Here is a 12,309-nt window from a genome sequence, read left to right on the forward strand (position 1 = left end):
TCAAAAGATTTGTAAAAAAGAAATCCGACCCAAAAACATACTATAACATAATGTAACTATAATATTTCTTTCAAAATAATTTCATGAAAAAAAACAAAAAAACATAATAAGTAGTGATTTAAAAAAAAAAAATACAGTATGAGCTCACAACGTGTAGTGAGCTTGTAGATCGGCACATTTTGCTAGTTTGGGTCCCGGGGAGACCTAACATCTTTATTTTGGGTCTCAAGCTAAAACGTTAGTCTGTAGTGTATTTACAATACGCTTCATGTTCATCTCACATGCCTACTGTGTCTTCCTCAATGTGCCTCTTGTGGCGCTCCAACGTAACACTAATACACACCATGATGTATGATATGTGACATAATGACAAAGCGACGCGATTAAACAGAACATAATCATGATAAATTGGCCGATCTTTTCAAGTATAAACGCAGGCTCCACCGTGGCTTATAATGTCAACGCTTCTTCCATCCATGCATGGCTGTCACATTAGACTACACAAATGACGCTGATAAATGCAATTTAGATAGATACACGTATAATAATAATAATAATAATAATAATAATAAGGGTAATAATAATAATAATAAGTGTAATAATAATAATAATAATAAAAACTTTTTATTTATATTGCACTTTTCTAGACATGAGTCACAAAAGTGCCACACAAACACAGGACAGAATTCCACAAAAAAACAAGAATTTCACAAAGGTAATGAACAATTGAAAATAAAATGAACCTATACAAATGAAACCATGAGAAAAATAACCATGAGAAAAAGGTAATGAATGAAAGAAAAGGTTATTTACAGGTGTGCTTTCTGGAACATGTTGTTTTTTAAGAGGGATTTAAAAGATATAATGGAATCAGTGAGGCAAATTGTCTCGGGTAGCATTCCAGAGCAGACTTTTAAGAGAGCCTGGGTTAAAGGTAGGGTAAGTGAGTTTCTTTGGTTACAATAAGTGTTAAATAGCTCTGTATTCTGATAGTGCTCATTGTTATAGACTCAGTGTTTGTTCAGTAATCACCATCCCCGTTGTCTCTCCAGCTCTTTATGAAACAGAGAATGCATTTTCAGGTTGGGTTACCAATTGTATCCAATCAAATGAGCAGACACAAAATGACACAGATGCTTTCTCGGTGCTGTCGGGTGGAAAACATGTCCTTTCTTTTTCATTGTTTCAAATATGTGCAAATGGGTGATCTACAAGCTCACACAACGCGTCACATCGCGGCACGTTGTGAGCTTGTAGAGCTGCTATTGTATTTACTTCTGTGCGACACTCTTGTATGATGAAGTTGTAGGGCATTAATTGATTCGAATCGATTATAATTTTTTTGTTGAAGTATGGAGATGCTAGGTCTGAAAACGATAGAGCTTGCGCAAAAACTAATTTCACTCGCTTCTTTTCAACTGCAAATCTGCGATGCGACCATAAAACTGCCTCTGAATGATGTGTGTTTAACAAACCATCGGTCATGGATGTTTACATGTAGAGGGCATGATTAAAATGTCACTCTGCTCCCAGCAAGATGAGAAGCTCCCAGGAGACTGTACAACAGTCGTTTGATGTGTTTATTACGATGTCAAGCTGCTGTAATGACGGGAGCAGCTGGTACAAGTGACATCGTGTGACAAGATACAGTCCATACTCGCGTCAAACCCAGTGCTTTATTATCAGAGTTATGCACTGGGAGAATAATGGAAACTGTACTGGCTGAAAATTACCATGGCATTTCTGCAGTGGTGGAAGAAGTACTCCGATATTTTAAGTAAGTAAAAGTATCAGTACCACAATGTAGAAATACTCTGTTACAAGTAAAAGGCCTGTGTTCAAAATGTTACTTGAGTAAAAAGTACAAAAGTATTGTCCATTATTGTCATAAAAATATACTTAAAATACCAAAAGTAAAAGTAATAAAGTGTTTGAAAATAGCCGAACTAAAAGCTCAGAATGCGTCTTAATGCGACGTGTTGTGAGCTTGTAGCTCAGGGGTATTCAACTAGATTAGACAGGGGGCCAAAATTGTTAAATTAATTGAGGTTGGGGGCCACAGGCCTACGTAAACAAAACAAATAACCAGTGTTCCATGTTAACCGTTTAACCGGTAACGGTTAAGACATATGTAACCAGTTAATACCAATGGTTAATATCTATTTTTCATTTAATTGTTAGTGCAAATGCACTTTCCCCCCCAACCTAAAGTGGTGCCTGGAGGCAGATGCACAGCCACCACGTAAGACTGCAATTCTGCCTTAAGTTAAACACAGGGAAATAAAGTACCATGCGCACTTCAAGAAGTTGACAAGCTGACATAGACCTGAAGGCTGTGGGATTTCCTTTTCAAAACGTTGTTTCACAGAATAACACCATGTTTTGCTGTAAAACTATGATCTGAATTCATATTTTTACTTCAATCAAAAATCTTGCAGTTTGATAACTGAGGCAATTATGTACTATGCATGATAATGCAGCATGGCAGATCTACAGTTAGTAGTCATACATTTCCTACCAGACAGAGAGAAAGATCGTCCCCAAATATTCTGGAATACAGCTGCTTCCAATAATTAATTAAGCTACATGTACATTGCACAAAAGTAGGTCAAATCAATTAAGCATGTGTCACTCCTCCAGTGCACGTCGGGACTGGGAAATTAACTGATAATATAATAATTTATATCTGCAAAGTAACTAGTAACTAACTACAATGAGTAAATGTACTTAGTTACTTACATCACTGCAAGTCTGTGGGCCAACAGTGTAAAGGACTAGTTCACCCAAAAAAATGACTTATTTGCAATCAATGACACACCCAATGGAGACTTGAATTCATGGAGATTTTTTTAGTTTTTGTTGTATTGGGTGAACTACTCCTTTAACCATTCAACCAAGTGATTCTAAACGTTTTTAATTAACGTTGACCTACTTGCTCCCACGGGGGGAATTCCACAGAGGGGCATGGAGCAGTTTGGGGTTAAGTAAGTGTCTTGCTCAAGGACACTTTGACCAGTCATATTCGACACATTGCTGGCCAGGAAAAGCTGAGAAAAGGAAAACAAATCTAGCAGTAAAGAACAAAAACAGGTCAAGGAGAGGCTCACATCTAAGATATCTACATACTGTATATACACAACATAAACCACAACATAAAACGAACCCCCAAAAGCACGCACGCACGCGCACGCACGCACGCACGCACGCACGCACGCACGCGCACACACACACACACACACACACACACACACACACACACACACACACACACACACACACACACACACACACAGGAGATAACCTGGTTGGGGGCTGCATTGAGTGTTAAGCTAAGTAATTAACTACAAATAGCACCTGGTGATTAATGGGCTGTCAGCAGAATTCTAAGGGTGTGTGTCTGTATATGTGTATGTGTGTGCATGTATGTGTGCGTGTGTGCGTGCGTACGTGCGTGGCGTGATGTGGCGTGCGTGCGTGCGTGCGTGCGTGCGTGCGTGCGTGCGTGCGTGCGTGCGTGCGTGCGTGCGTGCGTGTTTAGAGACAAGCATAAGGCAATGGGAGGCACAGTGAAGTGTGATTGCAATCAGTGGTGGAACAATCACTCAGATTTTTTTTTACATTAGTACAATACCACAACAACATATACTCTGTTACTGGCATTAACATATATTTAGCCTATAGCCTTTTCACAAAAATACGTGCGTGCGTTTGTGTGTGCGTGCGTGCGTGCGTGCGTGCGTGCGTGCGTGCGTGCGTGCGTGCGTGCGTGCGTGCGTGCGTCTGTCTGTCTGTCTGTCTGTCTGCGTGCGTGCGTGCGTGCGTGCGTGCGTGCGTGCGTGCGTGCGTGCGTGCGTGCGTGTGTGTGTGTGCATGCATGTGTGTGTGTGTGCGTGCGCACATGCCGGAGGACGTTGATTGCCATGATTACACCTTGGGTTCCCCCTAATGAAGAATTTAACAAAACAATGCGCTTCAATCCACAGAGGTAATTCTTTTTTTTACATGATTACTTTAACCACTTTAGACCTGTAACACCAATACCTTGTTATACCTTTCAATGTGGGAACACCTATATATACCAACATACATATTTTTTTTTTCAGAAAAAAAAGGTCAGGATTTAGAAGGCGTTAGTAGAATCGGTCTAAATGGGCCTAAATGGGTTTATTAACTACATGCCTGGCCAGCAATTGTGTATAATAGGTGTGTGTGTGCGTGTGTGTAATTTGAGGTCAAATAGCCACCAAACTTGTAGTGAACAGCATGCCCTTCAGGCAGCTTCATCCACTATTGCATTTCCAGAGCTGAGGTTGTAGCATCATGTTAACACTAAGTGATTCTACACCTTATTTTGTATTTTGTGCGTCTGTGACGCGTTGTGAGCTTGTAGATCTGTTATTTTCGTTGCCAAAGCTGTTGTCTCGTAGGCGGGGGGGGGGGGGGGGTCCCTGGCACAAAACACTCTCTCAGATGGGTGTCCTCGGCCAAATATATATCATTTTTGTAGACGCGGCCTCAGGTCTTAATGGATTAAAAAGGTAGAGACTCACTTAACCAAACTATGGAACCACAATGTACACTGTAAAATCCTCAGTGTTGACTTGACGTTGAGAAACAGTGTACTGTATATATCTCTACATTCCACACATCTCTGTACACAATACAATACCTCTGTCCTTTGCTACTTGCCCAAATATGGGTTTCCACACTGATGCCAAAAATATGATGTCATCAATACAATGTTATTCTTTACCATGGAGTTCCAAATGGCTCCAGACCAACCACTATACAACTCATAATGGGTTCTGCACCGGTATAGAAGAGAGAGAGAGAGATAGCGAGAGAGACAGAGAGAGAGAGAGAGAGATACATACATAAACAGACAGACAGACAGACAGACAGACAGACAGACAGACAGAGTGTATCTTTATAGTACAGACAGACAGACAGACAGGCTCCAGGCAAAGTGTATCTTTATAGTTAATCATATTATTTGTATTCACTTGACACAATGGAGGCAGCAGAACCCAAACTGATTCTCCTGCTCAGCGGGAAACGCAAATCCGGGAAGGATTACGTGGGCAATTTGATCCTGGAGCGACTCGGCCCCGACGCGTGCTGCGTCCTGCGCCTCTCCGGCCCTCTCAAGCGACAATACGCCCAGGAACACGGCCTGGACCTCGGGGAGCTCCTGGGAGCGGGCGAGTACAAAGAGAGTCACCGGGCCGACATGATCCGATGGGGGGAGAGACGGAGGGAGCAGGACCCGGGGTTCTTCTGCCGGCCGGCCACTAGAGGCTCTGCTGCTCGGCGGCAGCCCGTGTGGGTGGTCAGCGACGCCCGCCGGCTGTCGGACCTGCAGTGGTTCCGGAGGGAGTACCCGGGTCGTACCCGGTGTGTCAGGGTGCACGCCTCGCAGAAGACCAGGGCGGGCCGCGGCTGGGTCTTTGCCGCCGGGATAGACGACGCGGAATCGGAATGCGGCTTGGACGGAGGCGCAGAATTCGATTGGACGATCGGGAACGAGGCGGACGCTCAGCGTTGGCTGAGCGAACAGCTTCAGCCCATTTTGTCTCTGGCTGCAACGGCAGCAGCAGGACATCGCTGAGCTGGCCCTTGGGGCTTAAGTCTGTTTGTCTGTGCCCAGATATGGCCAAATAAGGAGTTCCACAAAGCTCCAGACTCGCCTCCAAGTGATGATGATGATGATGATGATGATGATGATGACAATGACGGTGATAATGTAAATTATGGAAAAGAGGTGCTATATATTATAGTGCAGACACGTGAGGCCATCATTTAATCAAAGGAATAATGGAACATTATTGTAGGGAAGGTATGTTCATTTGGGATTAGCCTATAATCAGGATTTCCAAGTGGTCCAGCGTGCTGTACTGCTTCCGCTATCTGGTGCACTTTCCTCTGGAAGGGATACGAGTTGGTAAAGTATCTTGACATACGTACATACATAAAACTCTGGCCATCAAGATACCGATGAAGGGCATCACCAGCAGAATATGATCTTGTACCAGATTGGTTGTGATTACTGTGAGTAATGTAAACGGTACACATCAGTTTTGTGAAGCTGTCTACCAACTGGACATCTGGGAAGAAATCTTGGGACTTCTTTCGATAGCTATGTGGACGTTGGCGGATAATTCTCCCTCTCCCCTTCCCGAGAGGGCAATCTATGGCTTTGTTCTTTATCTTTGTTCCCAGTTGGCTTTCTTTTTGTATTGTCTATGGGCGTACATTCCAGACCAGTGGCTTCATGCAATAGGCCTTACCTTCTTGCCTCAGAAACACTGGGCCCTTGTGGTACCGATCTACCTTCTGGTTGCATTGGCGGTCCTGGTAGCGCTGCTGTTTGGCATCAACGTGTGCTGTACCGCTCCACTCCACTCCGTGGACAACATAACTGATATCTACGCCGCGGCGCAGAGGAAGGATGACTGTAAGAAAGGGGGGGTCGCCAGGCTAAAGGACGTTGACGTCAGTGCAGTCAGCAAAACGCTTTACCTGTCTCCAAGGTCAGCGATTCTCAAAAGTGGGGTCCGGGGACCCCCAGGGGTCTACAGCTAAACAGTTAAGAGCCACATGGACCCTTACAGGTCTGTAACTCCAAAAGGGTCAACACATTTTTGTTTATCTCTGTGTTACCCCCTATCTACACATCCTTGTGGTTAATTAAACTCATAAGAGTGTACACACAGACCCAAATGGACCCATGAGGGTCTGAGTTGTCATATGACATACATACGTTGTCATAGCAACGAACAGAAGATGCTATATAATGCAGCAAAGGCAGTATGAGGTCGTCACTTCATCTGCCGATGTGGGAGTAACGGAGAATATCTAACCAGGCTCGTCCATAACGATTTATCAGAAAGAGACAAATAACTAACTAATTAAGAAATGCTATGCATTTCGGATCAAAGACCTTTAAGCCTCGGCCACCGGACAAAGGGTCTTTCCCTCTGGACCATTTTGGGGAATGTACAGCCTTCAAAGAGAAGTTCATGAGATGCCTACGAGACAACAGCTTTGGCAACGGCAAGTGCCGACTGCAATCCAAAGAGTACCTGGAATGCAGAATGGATAACCAGCTGATGGTCAGGGAGCCTCTTGAGAAGCTGGGCTTCAAGGACCTGATGGACCCACCTGCCAGCCAAGAGGCCAAGTAATGGTACGATGACCTTGTGGGGAACCCATTGTGAAAAACTCAGCAGCACGGGCTGTGCTAATAAAGGCAATGTCATACGTGGATGAAATAAGTAAGTAATAACAATATAATAGATATACAGTAAACACGTATGACTCCATAAAAAATAATTCACAAACGAAACAAATAAAACACAAGTGACTGGTGCATTCAAAACATAATAATAATAATAATAATAATAATAATAAAACTATAGGGGGACATTACACAAGTTCTCTTGATTTTGGTTAAATAAATAGAAGTTAAAACACAATACAACTTCAACCCAGGATGTACACAAAAAGTATGCTGATACAGTATCCCTGGTATCTTCAAGATGACAGAAAGGAGACTAAATCTATCTTCTTTCTTTCTATTTCAATTCCAAGACTCAAGTCTCAAGCACCGACATTCCATTGCTTAGCTACTGCATTCGTGACCGTTTCTCCCTCCCTCACTCTCCACTGTGTATTTTGAGATGAGGACATTGACAAACAGCCCTGCTTGAGGGATGGGCGTTCCATCTTCGGAGAGTAGACTTATGTGACGATATCCCGTTCGAATGCAATCAAACGGAAGGGTGAATTGTCCAATGAAGTTGTTGTTCATGCCCGCCATATCATAGTCCTCCACTACGAAGCGAACCAGGGCCAACTCGCGGGTGTGGATGACAAAGTCCAGAGTATCGTTCCACACCGGGTTAAAACCATTGTTCTTCAGGGTACGGGTCTGCTGCTGCGCCTCGTCCAGTGGCACTCCGTACACCTCCACTCTGACCAGCGGGTCTACTATGGAGCGTTGTTTCACCTTGGGAAGCTGCTGTCCACTGATCACCCGGATGGACAGGTTGAGTGGCTGGTAACCTGGGCGGTCATCTGGTCTTTCTGGATCGAACGGTGTGCCACTGTTCCTCATGAAATCGGGTTTGAGGACGTAGCCGGAGCCGCCGTTCTGACCGAACAGCCCGTCGTTCAGATCCATCGAGAGCCCGGCCGTCTGGTAGTTGAGCGCCACAAGCTGACATCCTGCGTTCCACATTTCATGCGGCTTGTAGTTAGAGGAGTCTGTCCTCATGCCCTTGGGGTAGATCCTGCTCAGCTGCCTCGAGTTGTGTCGTACGAAGTCTGTCCCCGCGTTCTTGATGAGCTTACTGGCCTTGTTCTCTGAGTAAGATGACATCTCATAGCATTTGGAATGCAGGCGAGCGTGCTCAAAACCGTGGAAGCTGACGCTCTTGCAGTACACCACCAGGTCTGACAGCTCGCTGGACAATGTAGCCGTGGACCTATTTTCACTTTTCCTTCTTTCTTCGCTCTCACTGTCTCCGTCCTCATCGTCTTCTTCCTCGTCGCTACCTTCATCTGACGCCGTATCATCCGAACTGGGCTCCAGGCGACCGATCTTCTTGGCTTTCACCAGAATCTTACCTTGGAGCTCCTGCGGCGAGGGTAGCTTCTCAGGGATCTCCCCATCCAGTGGGCTCTTCAGAAGCGCATCACCCAGGATTTCGTCTAGATATTGAGCCATGATGGTCTGTTGCTCCACGCTGCAGTGGTTTTCTATTGATATAATGACGGGGAAGTTTGACGCCATGAAGGCGTACTCCCCGATTGTGACGATAACATCTCTGTAGGGGATCCTAGAGGTCAGGGTGAAACCGTGATAAACCACTGGCTGCCCATCGCTGCCGTCCCAGCAGTCCACTTCTATACAGCGGCAGCCGCGTTTGAAAGCCTGGATGTAGGCCTCTTGGCTGCTTGGGCCGATGAGTTGGTCTTCCATGAGGTAGGTGTTATGGGAGGTGGAGATGAAGTAGTGGCACAGTGGTTGGCTCATGTCCTGGTAGAGGTCCCGATGGCCAGATATAAAGATAGAGCCATCATCCTGGGAGCATAGGTACATCTGGAAGCCATCTAGAGACAGGGCTCCCTCCTGCTTGGTTGTATCGGATGGCTCATAGCAGTCAATCAGTTCCTGGGCGTACTTTGCACTGCGTTCCCCTTCCTGCTGCTCCAGTTTAAGGAAGCTCTCCAGCTCCTCCAGGGTTAAAAATTCTCCATCTTCAGAATAGTCCTGGAACACCTTCCACACTTCGTCTCTCTGGGTCAGCATCCCATAGAAATTGACAAACTCGTCAAGCTCCAGGCCGGTGCAGGCCGATCTGTCCACCATCGTAAAGAGGCGGTAAGCATGGTCCTCGTCCATGTCCATGTTCATCATCTTGAGCAGTTTACACGTCTCCTTGAACTCTATCTGCCCTTCATTGTTCTTGTCAGCCTTCTGAAACCAATCCCTCACCCACTGGTCGAGCCTCTCGTTCTCGTCCATGTTTTCGTTCTTGTGGATTAGCTTGCGCATGCCACAGATCCAAGACTGGGCCTCCTCAGGCGACTCTGCCACCAGGTCCAGAGTGCCTTGGCGACCGTGGAACATCAAGGTGAAGCAGAGGTCGGCGGGAAACTCTGCCGCAATCTCCGCCGTCGCCAGCAGCTCAGACTGGTGACCCTCCCGTACCGACTCCACGTCAGTCGCAGAGAATGGAGTGGAATGGCCTCTTCCCAAGAAGCCCTTTCTGGACCGGTACAAGATGGTCATGCTGTCTTCAAGGAGGCGGAAGTGTCTCTGCCTCTTCCAGTTAGTTGACCTGACTTTGGTCAGGTTGGACCCCGCCATCATCACCTTGATATCTTCATCATCTTGGAGAGTTGAAGTTGGTGAATCCATCGTTGTCCTTCACTTGTGCCAATGGGAATTCCCTGAGGGAACGACTGAAACTAAACAGATGTTTGGCCTGTCATTGGCAGCTTTACTGTCTGTGGCTTTAAACTGCCGGCGAATGACGGCCATGACCCTTAAGTACTCTGACAACGGACACTTACGTCATATTTGTACTTAAAATAGCGTTGTTTTATTACAGTTCATGTTTTTTGAAAAGTAATTATAGGTCAAGTAAAGTCAAACAATTATTTAGTTTCACAAGACACAGTAGACGAAGGTACAAATCAACCGGACGTGTGTGTGTGTGTGTGTGTGTGTGTGTGTGTGTGTGTGTGTGTGTGTGTGTGTGTGTGTGTGTGTGTGTGTGGGTGTGTGTGTGTGACACATCACTGGCAATACCTTGTGGTTGTCTTGAGACAACTTGTTAATACAATAAAATGTGATCATCTTTAATTTTACGGAAGAATTTTCAATCCAATTTAAATCGATCATCGATAATTCAGCACTTCAATATTTTCTAGAAAATTGTAATCGCACTTTTTTGGCTGCACAATATGTGGAGTTGTCATCAACTTTCCACTTGTTTGTATTATCGCTAAAGCCCGACTTCACCCATTGTCAACCTATCTTCATATAATTGGTCCTCACTAATGCTCATTATAATGATAAAAAGACATTCTACTCGGTCTGTGTCTCAAAGTAGGGCTGTAGATAATTCAGAAACCTGCCTACCAGTGACATCATCGATGGGTTTTCTATTTCTGTCCACAGCCCTCCTATGAGACACAGTGAGTAGGACTTTTTTTTAACAAGTTTATCATAACTAAAGGTAAGCTGTGCTTTATTGTGAATCAAAATGCAGACTAATTGTCGTGTATTCGGGTCCTGGATGTGTTTGTGAAACATGAACTATGAAGTCTAAACTAATACCAACTCATTTTAATTGATTATATTTGAAGGGACAGAGACATAGTGGAGCCATGGGAGATAGCAACCAAACAGGTTTATTGGGTTGACTGGTGTCTCTGCATTTTGATTTAATGAGTTCACACTTCAAGGGTTCCTGGCCATTGTGTCAAGTTGGAGGACTCAGGTCTAGGTGTGAACCAAAACAAGTCCCCAGACAGCTCTGAGCCAAACCTATTGTACTTATCTTACTATCTTACTACTATATAATTGACAAAAGCTCAGAAAGTTCGTCCGGGATTCGCAAGCACAGGATCACTCCACATGCCTCCAAGACCCGCCACAGACTGTTGATCAGAGCTCTGGCTACGTTTTAGGCATCTTACCTCACCTCGATCAGTGATCAGACTCTCGGCTTGATTGATTCTCTGATTTGCTTATCAGACCCTCAGCCTGATCTGGCAGGTTGTCATAGCAACCAGATACAGGAAGTCTGACCTCTTTATCACAAGACCGAGGTTGGGAGGTTGGGACTAGAGGTTAGGGACTAGAGGTTAGGGACTAGATGTGAGGGCCGCAAAGCGGCCCTCACATCTAGTTGAATTAATTAAGATGGCTTTGTCCCTCTTTGAGAACTGCTAGTCTACTGAAAGACACACCCAAAGTTCACAGGCCTTTTCTATGTGTCATGATGAACACATGTCTGCCTAACACAAAGCTACAATTTAATGTATTATTATTATCTCTTAGTAAAAGCTTATTTTGTAGTAAGTATGAATGAACATTGGTGAAATGTGATTTGGGAAGAAACCAGTTAGTTGTGTGTAACTTCTCTTCTTGAATCTGAGGATAATGTCATGTTTCTTTTAACACTTCCATGACTGGGGTTTCATTATCCCATACACTGCCTGATTTGGGGGTCAAAAAGACCGCTTTTCCAGCTATTCTTTTGGTCACTGTCTCCCTTCTGTGCTCCAGACGAGCTGACACCTTCTCCCCCACACAGTGGGGGTTCCATTGTCTTTTAAATAGCTATTAACATTTCAATTACACTCTGCTCAGTCAGTGAGCTCACTCACATATGTTGATGTAGGCAGGCGGAAACATTATAAAATAGGCTAACTTGTAATGGTAACTGCAGATTCTGTATGTAAAATCTTTATAAAAAAAGCGTATAAAACAGTGCGATCTGTAGCATTACATTAAACTCTTGAGGGAAACATGGAGCCTATATGAATGCTGAAACCACTGTCTAATTACGTGACTATCTCCATTGTCCAAAACACATGGATATCTCTTGACAAACCAATATTATTATTATTCATAATAATAATATTCACATTATTGTCTGAGCCTAAAGCGTCTCATTCTATCAGCTGTCCACGTTGCTGACAAAAGCGTCTCCTCTCCTCCTCCCTGTCAGCGCAACAAGTGAACACATCGCTATGTTCCACAAATGTGCTCATTCCTGCTCTACTCCTGCG

At 44.6% G+C, this 12,309-nt stretch overlaps 4 protein-coding genes across 4 annotated transcripts in view; 3 read left to right on the top strand and 1 right to left on the bottom strand.

Moving 5' to 3' along the window:
- Positions 1-12,309, top strand: part of LOC308086529 (uncharacterized protein) — a 280,681-nt gene that overhangs the window by 73,464 nt on the left and 194,908 nt on the right. The gene's annotated exons all lie outside the window — the stretch shown is intronic.
- On the top strand, positions 5,012-5,608 carry LOC308086782 (phosphomevalonate kinase-like; the record flags this gene model as incomplete). The annotated part of the gene is made up of 1 exon (XM_080430429.1): positions 5,012-5,608. The coding sequence occupies one exon, from the start codon at positions 5,012-5,014 to the stop codon at positions 5,606-5,608; it is 597 nt and encodes a 198-aa protein (XP_080286555.1).
- Positions 6,921-7,184, top strand: LOC308086783 (cytochrome c oxidase assembly protein COX19-like; the record flags this gene model as incomplete). Its single annotated transcript, XM_080430430.1, has 1 exon — positions 6,921-7,184. One exon carries the CDS (start codon positions 6,921-6,923, stop codon positions 7,182-7,184), a length of 264 nt encoding a protein of 87 aa, XP_080286556.1.
- Positions 7,622-9,925, bottom strand: LOC308086784 (1-phosphatidylinositol 4,5-bisphosphate phosphodiesterase delta-4-like; the record flags this gene model as incomplete). The annotated part of the gene is made up of 1 exon (XM_080430431.1): positions 7,622-9,925. One exon carries the CDS (start codon positions 9,923-9,925, stop codon positions 7,622-7,624), a length of 2,304 nt encoding a protein of 767 aa, XP_080286557.1.

The sequence above is a fragment of the Gymnoscopelus braueri genome, assembly GCF_963280865.1.
Source record: "Gymnoscopelus braueri genome assembly, chromosome: 6".
Lineage (NCBI taxonomy): Eukaryota > Metazoa > Chordata > Actinopteri > Myctophiformes > Myctophidae > Gymnoscopelus > Gymnoscopelus braueri.